At 33.7% G+C, this 17,734-nt stretch overlaps 2 protein-coding genes across 2 annotated transcripts in view; one reads left to right on the top strand and one right to left on the bottom strand.

Annotated features, from left to right (window-relative positions):
• LOC9311608 (root meristem growth factor 4) overlaps positions 1 to 418 on the top strand; it is a 1,937-nt gene extending 1,519 nt beyond the window's left edge. Inside the window, 1 exon segment of the mRNA XM_021026286.1 lies at positions 1 to 418. This exon segment is cut by the window's left edge and continues 9 nt beyond it. Coding sequence (XP_020881945.1) covers positions 1 to 165 — 165 coding nt within the window. The 3' untranslated portion in view covers positions 166 to 418.
• Positions 419 to 689: 271 nt separating this feature from the next.
• LOC9313280 (WAT1-related protein At3g30340) lies at positions 690 to 3,629 on the bottom strand. The gene is made up of 6 exons (XM_002875493.2): positions 3,079 to 3,629; positions 2,724 to 2,786; positions 2,515 to 2,631; positions 2,031 to 2,433; positions 1,623 to 1,774; positions 690 to 1,049 (listed from the first exon to the last, which is right to left on the bottom strand). The coding sequence occupies exons 1-6, from the start codon at positions 3,264 to 3,266 to the stop codon at positions 878 to 880; spliced, it is 1,095 nt and encodes a 364-aa protein (XP_002875539.1). The 5' UTR covers positions 3,267 to 3,629; the 3' UTR covers positions 690 to 877.
• Between the last annotated feature and the right edge of the window lie 14,105 nt (positions 3,630 to 17,734).

Below are 17,734 nucleotides of genomic sequence, written 5' to 3'. Positions count from 1 at the left end.
ATCGTCAATGATCTTACCAACGATAATAGCCTACCGAAACTTGAACCATCTACTCCAACCAATGATATGAAGAAACTGGCTCGGTTGTTACGTGATGATTACCCGATCTATAGTAAGCCTCGACGCAAGCCACCGATCAATAATCGAGCTCCAGACAAGTTTTAAATTATCGTGGATCGGTCAAACAAGATTTTGAGTTACGGATAAAAGTATGATGATGATAAATTTTGGTAGTTATGTAATGAATTATGTTGGTCCTATTTTTGTTGCTATGTATATTCTTGTGTTATGTAATAGAGTAATAGTAGTTTCTAGCTAGTATTGATGAGAGCTCTTTTTGGTTTCTTGGGTTTGTAATATCCTTAGTCGTGACCATGTTTTGAAGTTATTTTCGTACTTTAGGCTTTTCGATACCGAAGTTCTTATAGTCTCAATATACATGATTTTAAAAGAGAGAGGAAATACACACAAAGGGAGTTAGGATTTCCACTAATTGATCATTCAAGTCAATGCAAGAAAAGAATTGGAAGAATAGAAAATCTAAGGATACAAATACTTTTAGGCTGTTAAAATGCATAGTTTGTAAGAAAGCTCGAATAATACTTGTTTTTGAAGGAAAACCAACTTAAACCAAAAGTATACAAGCGCCCACCGTGGGGCTCTACCAACTGAGCTAGACGGGCAAGTTGTTAAACCTTAGGTCGTTTCTTATTAACGTTAATTATGTTTTCCTTTTCAGGAACTACAAATCTGAACTTCATTATTTTATTTATGAATAACATTTTTAGTGTAACATTTGCTTTAGTATGACTTTTACTAAGTTCAAGTTAGAAATCATTGACGATATACGAAACAGTTAAATATATCTTGGAAGTTATTATTTTTCAGAGACTGGATGGGCAGTACTATTGAGTTCCTTTGGAGCTGTCCCACAACCTTCAAGATCAAGATTTAATGGTTCTTGTTTGGTTACTGATGCAGACTTATCCTTGCTTTTTCCCCATAAAAGTATGTAAAGTCCCACGATGATGACCATTGATCCTATCACACTTTTTGTCATGCCACATATGTAGTTCATTTGTTAGAAATTATTAGCAATCAAAGTCAAAAAGAACCATTATCAACCATTAGGAAAAGAAACCCATATAATTAGCTTTCTCTTATCTAATCATTTCTAGACTTATATTTAATCTTGTTTAATTCGATATCTACATGGATCAAACACAGATTAAAGGTCCTTTATGGGTCTCAATGATATTCTATAAAGCTAACTAACACTTTTAAAATTTGTCTATTGCAATGCATGCATCAATTTAGTATTAAGCGTTAAAATTCCAATTACACATTTAAATGCAGATGAAAGGGTCTTTAATATAGGCATATTCTCTAGCTAAAACTAGTCAATAGATATTTAAATATGTATTTTGCAATATTATTGTATATTATGAGACGTTTGATCTAATTTAAAATTGTTTGTTTGTAACGTACGTTGTTCATCAATTGTTTTTTTTTATTTCTTTTAGTTGAAGTTTTTAGATATTTTAAACATATATAAAATGATATAAATAAGTAAAATAAAAAAAAAAAATGGTATAAATAAGTAGAAAGAAACATTAGGTTACCTTCCACAGTAAATTTGCTCATGAAGGAAAGAGAAGCTGAAAATGGCAGCAAAGACTTGAATCAAAGGTATGAAACTGGACGTGAAAACCGCACCTCTTTGCCGGAGACACCACGACATTCCCACGTAGCACAATCCCGATCCAACGATACCCTATACCGGTGGTGGATTTAGAAAATAATTTTATCGGAGAACAAAAGATGGAAAAAAGATATGGACATGAAAAAAGTTGAACTCAAGTTATTGGGGGAGAAAAACAAAAAAAACAAATGTCAAATAGAAACAGAAAGAGTATTTTCATTTTTCGTTTACAACTTGTAAAAACATGATTACTTTCACCAAAAAATAAACTTTTTTATATGTTAACATATAGATTTTAGGTTGATTAAATAGTAATTGGATTACTCACCGAATAAAGTAAAGCTAAAACTTGGAACTTGTCTTTAACGACCCACATAGACATGCTCCTCTCCGAGATCAAACTCAACAAAGCAGATTGGATCACACCAAAGAAAGAGAGGATCGTGGTACTCGTGTATTGGCACCGATAAACTCGGCTTATTTTAGCTTGAACAATGAACCAAGATGACCATATTATGATCGATATAACCAGCATGATCGAACCCATTGCCCACTTTTGCGTCATTGCACCGGTTGAATCAGTTCTTGTATGTGTTTGCATATGAGTACTGTGCTCTCGACTTAAAGCGGTTCCTTTATAAAGAGTAAGCACTAAAGCTCCACAAATACATATCATTGTGCCTAACACTTTGGCTCTTCCTACGTTGCTCTTGATGTTCAGCGTCTCTTGTCTAATCATATAGTTTGAAAATTGTTGTGATAAGAATAGAGCATATGAAGAATCCAAATGTGTTTGATTGATTTTTCATTACCTAAAAACGAGAGCCAAGGCAAAAGTGACCGAAGGAACCATGTTGCTAAACGCTAAGGAAAAAGTAGAAGATGTATACTCTAGCCCAATAAGAAAGAAGTATTGCACCAAACTTGTCCTGCAAAATATATGAACGATCAAGATCAAGATAAACATCTCAAAACTTATTTTTGAACATTTATTATAAACAGTCTATTAAAATGAACATACCCCAGAAGAGCACTAAAGAAGAGTGAACACAAGATCCTACCCGTGAGTTTTGGCCTGTTATGTCTACAAAAAGATACCAAAAAAAAAAAAAGAACAAATTATTTCCCTTACAAAATCTTTCATATGGAATACGAATATATAATGACTTATTCGCAAGAGAAAAGAGTTTGAAAACAACATTCAACTAGAAACTCGAAAAAAACAAGACATCCACTAATCATTTAAAGAGTATATTTAAACCAGCAATTCAAAGATTATATAACTAATCAACAAAATCAAGAAAAGATACGATAACTTAGACTTTCAAAACGAAGAAGATCGACAAGTAACTAGATATACATATACAAACACAAACCGTTCCAAGAAAATCGCGAATGGTATCAAGAACAGAGTTCCTGCAGCAAGTCGGTAAGTGGTCGCGACCATACGGTTAAGTCCTTCATCAATCATCTTCTTGAACATAACGTTTACAACGCTTAAACCAATGTTGATCATGGACATCATAAGCACAGCCTTCCATAGTTTTGTATCAAACTGTACCATGATTTATAATTATAAGTATATCAATATATGTGTGTGTGAGAGTGTATATTTATATATGCATATACTTGTCTTTTTGTTTTTTCAGAAGTTGGTAAGATATAAAGAATTTGATGAGGGTGTGACTATATATTGTGACTCAAGTAATGCTCAGAATCGTATCATTATAGCATTTATCTTTAAGTAATCGTATTGTGCTTTGAACTTGGCTTTTCTTGTTATTGTTGATTACACTATATATGACCGTAAAGATAGAGAGAGAGAGCGTTAGGTAATGGAAGCACTCGTGACTTCCATCATCACAAAGTGACATCATACACAGACATTAATCAGATCAATCTAAAACTACATACATTTATTCAAATTAATAACTTTAGAGCTACATGAACGATTAGATTGGTCAGTCAATATAATAATTAACTTTTAAAACTAATAAGCGTGATCTGTTTTCTTTTTTTCGCTCTCTTAATATGTACCCATATTGGGATACTCGTCAAAAAAGTGAAAGACATACTTTTTATATTATTTAGAGTGGTGTGTTTAGCATATAATGAAAAATGTTTGTATAGGAAATATCAATGATTTCACAAAAAAAAAGAAAAGAAATATCAATGAAATTAGTTGCAGGGTATTGCAATGAAATTCAAGGGAAATTAAGAAAATACCAACGAGTTCAAATAATGTTTTGGTAGATTTTTATAAATACACTAAATTTTATAAGCAATTCAAAAACTACAATTAATCCTATACTATTATTTGGGGAGTACAATTTACAATTACCCTTAATTAACCTTCCCCTTTATATGAATTTACTTAGCAAAGCCATTAGAAATAAAATTTTATAGAGTAAATTAATTCAATTCATTAAGGATAAACAAGTCAAATACTATTTTATGCAATTTAATTATAAAAACGAAAATCTATTATTAATTTATTTAAAAAGAATGACCAATCAAAATGAGCATATAAGATTTGATATCTAACTTACCATATTAATTTGTTATTAATCATTATACTTGACCCTCATCTTTATATGATTCTATTTCTATAAATAAACCAATCATCCTATACTATTATTTGAGGAGTACAATTTACAATTACCCTTAATTAACCTTCTCCTTTATAAGAATTTACTTAGCAATGCCATTAGAAATAAAATTTTATAGAGTAAATTAATTCAATTCATTAAGGATAAACAAGTCAAATACTATTTTATGCAATTTAATTAATTTAATTTAATTATAAAAACAAAAATCTATTATTAATTTATTTAAAAAGAATGACCAATCAAAATGAGCATATAAGATTTGATATCTAACTTACCATGTTAATTTGTTATTAATCATTATACTTGACCCTCATCTTTATATGATTCTATTTCTATAAATAAACAAATCATTATATCATCTATATAATAAAAAAAAGTAAATTTTTCGCATATACCAAGATTTGAATTTTTAAAAACGAATATTGATTATTCAATGTATGAAAGAACAAATTTAACGGGTCAAAAATTTATATTGAGTAATATATTCCTTTTTTTTAATATCATCAATACTTAATAGATCAAAATTTTATGAAGTATAAACACTCTAATTTTTTTTTTGAAACAAATATTTATAATAGGCTGCAGGTTGAATATAATATATTATCTGATGAAATGAGTTATGATCCTTATAACTATTTGAATATTTATATTTAATTTCATATCATTTTTTTCAAATTCATAATTTTACATACTACAATAAAAATTTTTAAAGATTTTAATTTGGAACATTTTAAAAAAGTTTAATTTAATATATTAAAGAATATCATAAATATTTAATAGATTAAAAAGATAAAAAAAATTATAAATACATTAATTTGAATTTCTAAAAAGATATGTTTAAAATATTTATAGTAGGCGGCGAGTTAAATGTAGTGTATTATATGGTTGAAAGTTATGATCCTTATAATAGATGACATTTTAAGATTTTATGATGAGATGAGTTAAATAAGGTTTGACACTTCTACGTTTTAGATGCGATTCATTTATGATATTTTGATTTTTGATCTAACTAAATTATATTCACTCTCATTTTGTGGTTGTTAACATAAATTAACTCTTTGTTCAAAAAATATTAATTTTTTAAACAAATAATCTTATTTTCCGTTTTCATATCTTAAAAAAATATATCCATAATTGAATACTATTGAAAAAAGAAAATATATTCATTCTAATATTATATATAGGGACTGACAAAAAAATATTATTTTTTCACTTACTATTATAATATATCACAACTTTATTCTAAAACATAAAATTTATTAATTTTGTGATAAATAAAATTCAAACCGTACTGTAATACGGGTGATGATCTAGTTAAATTGTAAGTTGAAAAGTGAAAACTACTCTTTTCAAATTGAAACCCTTTATTTATATAAGTATTATTTAATGTATAATGTATATTATTCATGCATAATGTATAAAAAATTTAAATCTTTCATAATTCATAATGTACATACATTATTCATGCATAATGTATAAAAAATATTATTTTTTCACTTACTATTATAATATATCACAACTTTATTCTAAAACATAAAATTTATTAATTTTGTGATAAATAAAATTCAAACCGTACTGTAATACGGGTGATGATCTAGTTAAATTGTAAGTTGAAAAGTGAAAACTACTCTTTTCAAATTGAAACCCTTTATTTATATAAGTATTATTTAAATAAATTATTTTAAAATAATATAAATTTAAAATATTAAATTAAATACGTAATTATTTATTAATAATAACAAATAAGAAAAGTTATTTACTTTTTAGAGTAACCATTATCAAAATATTTTATTTTGTGCTCATTATCAAACTGTAGCACACTAATATCGGATTAAAGTCATTAAACATGTAATAATGGTTTTAGAGAAAATATTTGGATTTTAGTTTAAATTTTAAATGAATAAAAAAATCTCAAATTGATGAGCTAAATTCCAAATGAGTTGAAAGATTTAAGCAACATGTAATATACATTATGAATTGATGAGCTAAATTGAAACCCTTTATTTATATAAGTATTATTCATGCATAATGTATATTAATTTAATATTTATAACAATTTGAATTCAGCAGTTTTTTTTTATTCGTTGAATTTTTATCAATGATAAAGTATTTCTTATTTTTTAATCTTTGTGTTTTTAGCCCGACAATCTTATAAAATAGGACAAAGTAAATATTACTTGGGCGTGTAAAATATTAGTATATTCATTCAATTAAATAGCATGTTAAATTACACCTACCGTGAAAATCGTGAAATAATCTAAAAAATGTCCTTGTTGTTATAAACCATATGGATGGACTTCATAACCAGCCCATGGCCCATTAGGGTTTTACCTTATTCTCTGTATCCTGCTATTGTCCTTGTATATATATCACTTATACTATTAATGAAAGACACAGTTCACAACACGTTATCAGCACGATAGCCTCTTACCCTAAAAATTAAAAAAAAATCCCGAAACCCTAAATCTCTCTCACAAAAACCAAAACCAAAACCCTAGCTGTCTCTGCAAACAAAATTTTAAACTCTATCGAGATAAGTTTTCTGTTCATATTTGTTTCTGCACGAATTTTGCACGGATTATCTGTTATCAATCCTGTCTGTATTTCTGCACGAACTTTGCACATATGATCTGTTATCTATTCTGTCTGTAGTTTTGCACGAATTTTGCACGGATTATATGTTATCAATTTTGTCTGTATTTCTGCACGAATTTTGCACATATTAACTATTGTCAATTCTGTCTGTAGTTTTGCACGAATTTTGCACGGATTATATGTTATCAATTTTATCTGTATTTCTGCACGAATTTTGCACAGATTATCTGTTGTCAATTCTGTCTGTAGATTTGAACAAATTTTGCACGGATTATTTATTATCAATCCTGTCTATATTTTTGTACGATTTATGCACGGATTATATGTTATTGATTCTGAACTGTTTTATGCAGTATATTACAGAAACCCTATTTTTTTTTCTTTTTACTAATGTAATAGCCATGTTTCTATGAGCAAAATTTTGAGTTTCTCAGGAATCAGGATTATATATATTGAGATTTTGTAGGAGGTCCCAACCAGCTAAGAGACATAACTGTTTCCAATCTCCGTATCAGATCTCGGGTCTCTGCTTCAGTTCTCCAATTAAGATAAGTGCTATTTATTTATTATGCTTTATATACATGATCCAATTAAAGTTTGATAAGATAAAATTTGCATGAAAATTGGCACATGTGATTTGATTTATGATTGGAGAATTAATTGAGAAGTTAGTGAATGGAAAGATGTTTAATGGCATGATAGATTGAATGTTTTAATATAAACCCTAGGTTAAACCGAAAGTAAACCGAAACCCTAAATCCTAGGTTAAACCGGTTTAATAAACCCTAAGTCACGGTTTAAGATCAAGCTTCCTATAAATAGAAAGTTTCCAGAAATAGAAAGTTCCATATAAAGAAAGTTTACAGAAATAGAAAGTTTCGTAAAATAGCAAGTTTCCCAAAATAAAAGGTTTCCTAAAATAGCAAGTTTCCCAAAATGGAAAGTTACCAAAATAGGAAACCCCCTCATAAGGAAATATTCCAAAACCCTAAAGTACATAATTGTTTAGGATTTCTTTCTAGATGAGAAATAGAAATTTTCCATAAAAGGAAAGTTCCATATAAGGAAAGTTTCCATAAATAGAAAGTTCCATACATAAAACCGAAATCCTAGCAAAAACCCTAGTACTATAAATCGCGGATGCTAAAACCCTAAAACTTAACCGCGAAATCCTAATATCCTAATCTAGTATGATCCGATTGTTTGGTTGTTGCATACTAGATCAATCTTCTAGGGTTGATTTCATCCATATATATATATATATAACATGATTGTTTAGAAAACACTTGCTGAAGACAAGCATGGCTCGGTCTCAAATACCGCATGACTTGGTCTAACCGATTACATGAGTTCTCATTTAACTCTATATATTATAGATATCAGAAATCAACTATTATGAATACACGGCACTCAATGCCTCTGGTGACAATTATTTAAAATGGGCTTTGGACACTAAGATTGTCCTAAAGGAAAAAGGGCTTGGTGAATCTATTATGGAAGGAAACAATGTCACCAGAAGAGAAAGATATAAGGCGATTACTTACATACGCCATCACCTCAATGAGAGTCTCAAAATCAGTACCTCACTATTAAGAATCCTCTGGACCTCAGGACAGAGTTAAAAAAAAAAAAAAAAAAAAAAAAAAAAAAAAAAAAAAAATCAATATAACCACCAAAGAACGGTGCTATTACCCAAAAGCCCGATTCGATCGGAAGAATCTCAGATTCCAGGAATTCAAATCCATGAATGAGTATAACTCAGCACTATTTAAAATAGTGTCAATACTGAGATTCCGTGGTGAGGAAGTTACTGAGAATGACTTGCTAGAGAAAGCATTCTCGACCTTTCACACAAACAATATATTGCCTCAGCAACAATATCGTGAAAAAGGTTTTTACCACATATGCAAGTCTAAACTCTTGTTTTTGGGGAGGACTCCTCTGTAGAGAGTGCTAAGGAGTGAGGCTTTGGAGAAACCGTGATGAGAACATTGATTCTGATATGCTACTTGCTGAGCAAAACAATGAGTTATAAATAGTGAAATGAGACCTCCTAGTCCTACCCCATTATCAGAAGCCCATTGGGCTGAAGAGCCTAAAGAGCCTAAAGAGACTAAAGAGTCTAACCACGTCCAAAGAGATAAGTATCATGGCAATTATAATTTATATGATCAAGGAAACCATTCATATGGTTAAGGCCGCCGACCCGACTTTGGTCGTAATCGAGTTAGAGGCCGTGGTATACCCAAACCACAACACTCAAATAAACTTGTTTGCCACTGATGAGGAATGGGGAAACCATTGGACTAAGACGTGCAGGACACCTAAGCATCTCGTTGATCTCTATCAAGAGAGTTTGAAAAGAATCTAGAAGCTCATTTAGTTCATCACGATGGTGAAGAAGATTTCGACCATGAGATAGATGACTATGAGAATTTAATAAACGAAAAATATCTAAAGACATGGTTCATTAGCCAAATTGCGGGTATAGCTAAATTTAGTGAAGGCTAAGGGCAGGCCCATGGCAGGCCCATATTCCCAAGGGCACACATCCTCAGATGCTTCATATTCACCCAGCCCAAAGGGGCTTGTTGAGTTTCAAAGAAAAGTGTTTGAATGGTTTCCACATTGAAACTAAGGGTGAAGGGAACAAAGGATTCCCATATATTACTAAGAGCACCCAAGACCATGAGAAGGTCTTAGAGACTATACCCGCGTCATAGACCTTTACTATGCCAAGGTCAATATGATAGAGGCTAATACAGTAAACAAAAGGGTTTACTGAGAAATTCACTAATGGCATGACCGGCTTGGCCAGCCTGGTTCTAACATGATGCGTAAAGCTGATATTAAAATCAAAAGGGCACACTCCTTAAGGACCTCACGTGTGCAGCATGTACACAAGGGAAACCCATACTAAGGTCATCACCAGTCAAAGCAACTAGAAACTTGGTGTTTGCTAGATTGCTGGCCCAGACCATAAGTCTGTGAGCCCACATACTTAAGACTATATGTCTAGATAATGCTGGTAAATTATGTCTCAAGCGTTTTATGGCTACAGTATGTCCATGAGGGGGAGAGTAGTATACCCCATGGCACATGTCCATACTTGAACTGACAGTAGCTGCTTGGGGACACACAATATTACATGCAACAAGAGCTTATACGCATCAGGCCATTCTAGTGAGCATAGATATTCCCCATCCCAATTGCTAACGGGTCATGAGCCAGACGTTTCCCATCTTAAGACATTTGGGTGTTCACTCTATGTACCCATTGCACCACCACAGAGAGCAAATGATGGGACCTCAAAAGGGGATGGGAATATACGTTAACAATGATTCTCCCACCATCATTAAGTATCTCGAGCCAAAGGCCAGATTCAAGGATTGTCATCTCAATGAATCCGTTTTCCCAACACTGGGTGGAGAGACTAACAAGCTGGTCAAAGAACTTACATGGAATCAAACATCCTTCACATGGCAAGATCCTCGGACTCCATCAGAGATCCAAAAGACTATATATCTGCAAAAGCTAGCTAAAACAGTTGCCAAGATTCCTATAATGACCCAAAGAGAGTAACAAAATCGTACATACCAGCTTGTAATGCACTAGTACGTATTGATGTTCACAAGGAACACAATCAAGTTGCTACAGAGGCTACAACACGTAAGAAACGTGGTAGACCCAAAAGGTTCCAAAGACAAGAACCCTCGGAAATCAAAGAAAGGTGCAAGGGAAACCGAGAAGGTTCAAGAAACCATAGACATGGCCGGCTAATAGACATAAACCTAAGGTACCAATCAATGAGGTTTGGGACGCCAAACCTCAAGGTCCTGAAGGTGTAAAGAGATCTCTATAAACTATATCATGTCTAGAATACAATAGAACCGAAAAGATGTCGACATCAATGATAATATATTTGCGCATAAGGTAGCAACTGAAATGAATGAGGATCAGGAGCCCACGTCTATACTAGAGTGCACTCAAAGACCTGATTGATTAAAATGGTACAAGACCATAAAACGTGGAGCTAAGAATCATTAAGAAGAAGAATGTGTTTGGTCCAATACAAAGGACACCATTCAATGTAAAGCCAGTGGGACAAATGAGTCTCTGTGATTGTGTGAAATAAACATAGTGAAAGCGTAATATATCAAACACGGCTTGTCGCACAAGGATTCACACAAAGACCAGAAATAGAGGAGATATACTCCCCTGTGGTGGATGCTAAGACATTTAAATTTTTGCTAAGTCTGGCTATATAAAAGAGAAAGATTTACGGCTAATGGATGTAATGCCTGCATATTTATATAAGTCCACTGGATAATAAATGAGATTACCAGAGGGTATTGAGCTCAAAGATAAGAAAGATTCTCGAGAACAGTACTGCATAAGGCTGGACAAATCCTTATATGGACTGAAACAAAGCGGACGTATGTGGTATAACCGGTTAAGCGAATATCTCATCAGAGAAGGCTATAAAAACGATCCGATCAGTCTATGTATTTTTATCAAGAAGTTTGCAAACAAAGGATTTGTAACATAGCAGTGTATATGAATGATTTAAACCTCTGGGTAATCGAGCAAACAGTTGAGTATATCTAAAGAAAGAATCTGAAATGAAAGACCTAGGCAATAATTAAGTTCTGTTTGGGATTACAACCTGAGTACGTGAATAATGGAATCCTTGTGCATCAAATGGCATACACTGAAAGAGTACTCAAGGAGATTTAATAAGGACCAGGCCCGCCCATTGACCAGGCCCAATGGTGGTGAGAAGCCTCAGATTGGATAGTGATCCATTCAGTCCGGAAATGCCATACCTCAGTGCCATAGGAGTTCTAATGAATTTGGCTAGACACACTAGACCAAACATTTGTTTTGCCGTGAGTCTCCTGTCTAAATTTAGTTCATGATCAACCCAAAGGCACTGGAAAGGTTTAAAGGAAGGTTTGATTAAGTTTTAAAGTCTATTCTTCCTGCGTTGTTTACTTGGGTTTATTCTATACTGATCTAACCAAAGAAGGACCAGTTTGCTTTGGTTTAGTTTCATTTACTAATGCAGGATATTCATAAGATCAGATTATGGTATGGTCAATGAATAGGAACTATGTGTGGCTTGATCCCTTCCAAGGGTACGTAGGCAGCCTTCCTTAAGGCGCATCTACTACTACATCAAAGATCATCATATTTGAAGACAACGCAGCCTGTATTGCTCAACTCAAGGATGACTACACTAAGAGAGACCGGACGAAGCACATTTTGCCAAAGCTCTTATTCACTCATGAATTTACAGAAGGACGGTCAGGTCAAAGTTCAACAGATCCGGTCAAGTGAGAATTCAGCCGACCTATTCACCAAATCATTGTCGACTTCAACGTTCCGGAAGCTCATTCATGAGATCGGGATGCGCGGACTTAAGGATCTACAGTGATGCTCAAATCAGGGGGAGTAATGCGTGTTGTACTCTTTTTCCTTCACCATGGTTTTGTCCCACTGGGTTTTCCTGGTAAGGTTTTAATGAGGCAACATTCCCCAGCGCATTATAGAAATCCCGGTTTAGTATCGGGCACGGTTATGTCTTCCAAGGGGGAGTGTTATAAACCATATGGATGGACTCCATAACCAGCCCATGGCCCATTAGGGTTTTACCTTATTCTCTGTATCCTGCTATTGTCCTTGTATATATATCCCTTATAATATTAATGAAAGACACAGTTCACAACACTTGTCATTTACTTTACTCCTAATCTTCTCCATGGCCATTTACCTAATTAACCATGCAATATAGTTGTCATCAGGCAATGCGTAAGAAGTATATATACTACCAACACGCACGTTTTTAATTTGATTGGATTATAGTTTCATTTTCTTTAGAGCAGTAATTTGGAATAAGTATATATGTTAATCAACATTTCAAGTTGGGTTAGTAGTCAGCAAAGTGAAGATTATTGAAAGTTGGCGTGTTTGGCTCAAAAAGAACCATATTTTATACAAGATTCTCAATAAAAAGTAGAGATCTGATCAGACAATGAGAAGCATCTATACTTTGTTTCTTCGTGATATATTTAGACATATCATGTATAATATAAATAAAGATTTGACAAGAGTTTTCAAATTTTAAAATGGAGTTAAGCATAATGCGTCAAATCCTGTCGCAAAATGGGATGCTTAATGCGTAGCTCTAAGTATCTTTCATTTGTTTATTTTGATTCGGTTCCTTTACGTTTCTTGCCATTTAAAATGAGTAGTATCCCAATTATTTGTGGAAAACTATATGACAAACTCATTTCTAGGCCATTGATCAATTTTTTCAAACGTGTTATTATCTAACCATTTCTATTTTGCTAGTCAAAATTGTATTATGTTTTAGACCCATTAGAAAATCTGACGATTCAACTACTCGACGGGTTACATTTGCTCTAGAAAAATTAGCCGCGTGTAAAACGTCCGATTACTCTGTGTTTATACAAAAAAAAAAAGAAAACAAACAAAGACTTTTCTTATCAGAATTTTGTTGTTAGTGTTATTAGAAAGTAATTGTCTTTTGGGCAAGTTGACGTAAATGCTCTTGAGTGAGTAAAGCACTTTGCTCCTCACGACTGGTTACATCCTTTCCGGTTATATCCGATGGGTATATAGCCCACCTAGTTGTATCTCTCGAGTTTTGGTTTTAATGTTTAAAACTTAAAATTATTGAATCCAAAAAAAAAAATAACAAAATGTAGCCTAATAACAAAAACAAATCTTCGTCGCTAGGAATTTAGAGAACTAAAATAAAATGTACACAAAAATTTATGTTACTGAAATTTATCTGTTCGATATAACACAACTATGACACATACGAATTGCTCTTTAGGTATTGGTTTTTTTTTTTCTTACATCTTTTTTCTTTAGTTATCGTTTATTAAAAGTAAACCCTAACACAAATTGATTAAGTAGTCTAACTTTAGTCGGAAAATAAAAAGTTAACAATTCTAAAGAAAGAGAGAAAGTGCTATTTGTCGTAATTACTTGTAATTTTAGATATTTTATACATTTTATTCAACCCAACTAGGATTTTTGGCCATTGGTCCTGTCTGAATATACGGTTAACAAAATGGCGGGCCAAAACGAAAAAAACAACCTCAAAGAAGATCTGATAAACGGGTGGTACACCAGAAAAAAACTAGATCTAACCTACAATATCTGATGCTAACAAGATCTATTCATTTGTTGCAAAGAAGACAACCTTGGGTTAATGGTTAGATTTAGCGGTTACTTTTGAGACTCTGAAAACTTTGTTTCTTCATCTTTGTTTTTTAATCAATGTTACCTTAATCAAAAATATTTGTAGAACAGTTCATCTTCGGCGGCTAGTCGCAATCAATGCTGGAAGAATATTACAATCTTTTGTAAGCGACAGGTCCACCTAGTTGAATACTAATGATAATGTTTCATGTACAACTAGTCCAAAACATGACTACCCTTACCGGAGACTTTTCGAGTCGATGTATGCTATATTTCTGGTTAAAGGCAAATCGGTTCTAAAAATATGTAATAGTGCTTTTGTTATAACATTTTTTTTATCTCGAATTTGTTTATGGTAGTTAGATGAAAGTAAAAAAAGTTATGATGTACAAACTCATTTAACCACACTAGTATAAACAAAGAATCAAAATCATATATTGTTTCAATGGCACCCATCCGAACTAGTCGATCAGTGACAATAACTGCACTCTTATATCTTAGAAGTAGAACCCACCGAAATCGACGGCTTCAAATCTTCTAAGCCAAACCCTTATATATCAGAGCAAATTGGTTCAATTTCTATATTAGTTTACTTTCCTTTTAAGATGTAATGGAGGCTCCGAACAGTCACCTTCAAATCCAACCTTTCCATATCCATTATCCAACCTTTCATTATAACTTATCTGAAAGAGTTATGGAAGCATATTAATTGGTCCAAACAGATTGGTCCAAACAGATTGGTCATCCGCTTGCCCCTTATTTTTATCACATTTTTTAAACATTGTTTGATTTTATCTGAAAGAGTTATGGAATAATTGTTTGATTTTAATAGTTAAGAACAAGAAGACAGAAAGTATATGCACTTTTTTGCATTCTTAGAGGTTGGATTTGTGTCCACGTAAAAATATTCATTTTAATCTTTTACATGTTTCCATATTCCATATTCTATAACATTTTTTTTAATGTTTTAGAATGTGATATATCATATATTCTATAACCATTGTTTCATAAATCCTTTTTTTTTTTTACCAAATATGCACTACAAAAGTAAAGTTTTAAGAAACAAAAATATGAAAGCAATAAGATCATGTTCGATTCTAGTCTTTAAAGCCCTGTAACTAAGTGGTGTGTGCTTGTTATAACACAATACACGTTCGCAGGGGCGGACCCAGATTTTTTTTTAACCCAGGTCATAATAAGAAAGAAAGGTAAAAAATTTAACAAAAGATGTCCAACTGGGAATCGAACTAGTGTTTGGGGGGGGGGTCATTTAATGACATATTTGCCAACTCAGCTGCAGTTTCTTTATGGAATCCTTTACAGAAAAATATTTATATGATTATTTTACCAGGTCAGTTGACCTTCCTCTCTTCTTAGTGGGTCCGCCCCTGCACATTCGTAAGCTATGTTCGAGCATATTAAGCAACCTTGTGAGAGACTTAAACACTTGGGATCACGAGTTAGGACATGAATCTAACTACATGCATTAAAAAAAACTTACTTAGATAGAATACAGTGTAAACGATCAAACAAAACCCTAAGTATCGCCACCTAGACGATCGATCATGTCCCTCCTTTGATTAACACTTTAAACCCAACTAGAAACTACTCTAGCATGGTTAAAGAGATCATCAAAGTATGGTTTGATAAACTCATAATAAAAAGATGAATAAGAACTAAATAGAGTTTAGAGATTACTTCTTTGAATGTAGAATACAAGAGTTAAGACTTCACCTTAATAGATCTTAGAGTAAACAAGAGAAGAGAGAGAGATTTGGTTGACTTCAAAGCTTTGAACGACGGCTGCGTCTCTTGGGTTCTTCTGTGGCTAGTGCACACCTAAGTTTAGGGTTTTCATAGAGTATTTATATGTCTTGGAGACCAAAGAGTCGGTTTAGGGGTAAAAGCATCTTTTTCCGTCAATTAGGTTAAGTGTAACTCTCTGGACCGGTTGGAGGTACTAGTGACCGCTGGTGAGAGTAGAAGGGAGCCCGGGCATGGGCTTGATGGCGGGTGTGGTCTTGAAGCTCCGGAACGGTTGCATAGCTTCTGACCGATCTGGATATGTCTTCACTCTTCTGGTCATAACTTCTGAATGATGGTTTGCTACGATTCTACTTCAAAGCGAATCTTGACTCTTCTAGGTTTCCATATCCACCGTGATCTCTGGATTTTGTAATCAGGAAGACCTAGAACGAATGCCATACTTCTGGTGTAAAGAGACTGTCTTGAAACAGGTTTGATCGTCTTTTAGTCTTTAATGCTCAAAACCTCTTAAAACCTTTTTGACTCCTAAAATACCTGAATATCACCTACTTGGCTCTGAAATCACTCCAAATTCTCCCTAAAACATAAGAAACAATAGCAAATATGGGCGAAAATCCCATGTTATCAAGTAACACATGATTGTTTCACCAATCGTCAAATCTTTGAGTTCAAGGGTAGAAAAACCATACTGGCTCCAATGACTCCGCATGAAGTATATATATATTGATCAGTTGAGCATGAAAATGAGGAAGAAACAGGAAGAAATATCATCTAACATCATGATCACCGAGAGTAAGCAAAAGGGAAGTGGTTTACATTCATCTAAATTACTCTTTGTTTTTAAAGAGACTCTTGTGAGTCTAACTAATCCTGAGCAGGCTATTCCTACCAAAATTAAGTGTTTATTGAAGGATTATATAGATGTGTTTCCAGAGGAGAATCCTAAAGGCTTACCACCCATCAGAGGCATCGAGCATTAAATAGATGTTGCAACACCCCGGGTTCAGGAATATGGTGGTGCATGCGGAGAGGTTTAAAAGAATTGATTTGGCTACCTATGTCACCAAAGTGCACTTATCATTTCGATCAACTGTCCTGAGAGAATCCTACAGTTAAGCGTGCTTGGGCTGCAGTAGTTTCAAGATGAGTGACTTTCCAGGAAGTGATTGTCAGAATTGTGTTAGTGAGGACAAAATACATGAAAAGATCATGTGGTGTGATTTGTAGGGTTGGTAAACAGGTCTTTAAAGCCTCCAGGACGTAGTAGACCGGCCGTCGGACAGGGGTGGGCCCATGGGCCTGAGAGAGGACGTGGGGCCCACTGGTAGGGACGGTCGGTGCGTTACAGGTAGTATCAAAGCCGAACCTAGACGAATGTGGAGTCGAGAGGGCTCACACTGTAGGGGTGACAGTCTTGGTGCGCAACGAGGACATTGCGATCTATTAGTGGGGGTGAATTGTAATACCCCGGTTTCATGAATATGGTGGTGCATGTAGAGAGGTTTAAAATAATTGATTTTGCCACCTATGTCACCAAAGTGCACTTATCTTTTTGATCAATTGTCCTGAGAGAACTCTACAGTTAAGCGTGCTTGGGCTAGAGTAGTTTCAGGATGGGTGACCTTCCAGGAAGTGATTGTCGAAATTGTGTGAGTGAGGACAAAACACATGAAAAGATCATTTGGTGATTTGTAGGGTTGGTAAAAAAGTCATTAAAGCCTCCCGGACGAAACGGACCGGCCGTCGGACAGGGGTGGGCCCATGGGCCCGAGAGAGGAGCTAGGGCCCACTAGTAGGAACGGTCGGAGCGTTACAGATGTCGTTGACG

This window comes from Arabidopsis lyrata (genome assembly GCF_000004255.2).
Source record: "Arabidopsis lyrata subsp. lyrata unplaced genomic scaffold ARALYscaffold_5, whole genome shotgun sequence".
NCBI classification, from domain to species: Eukaryota; Viridiplantae; Streptophyta; class Magnoliopsida; order Brassicales; family Brassicaceae; genus Arabidopsis; species Arabidopsis lyrata.
This window is presented reverse-complemented; position numbering and strand designations above follow the sequence as displayed.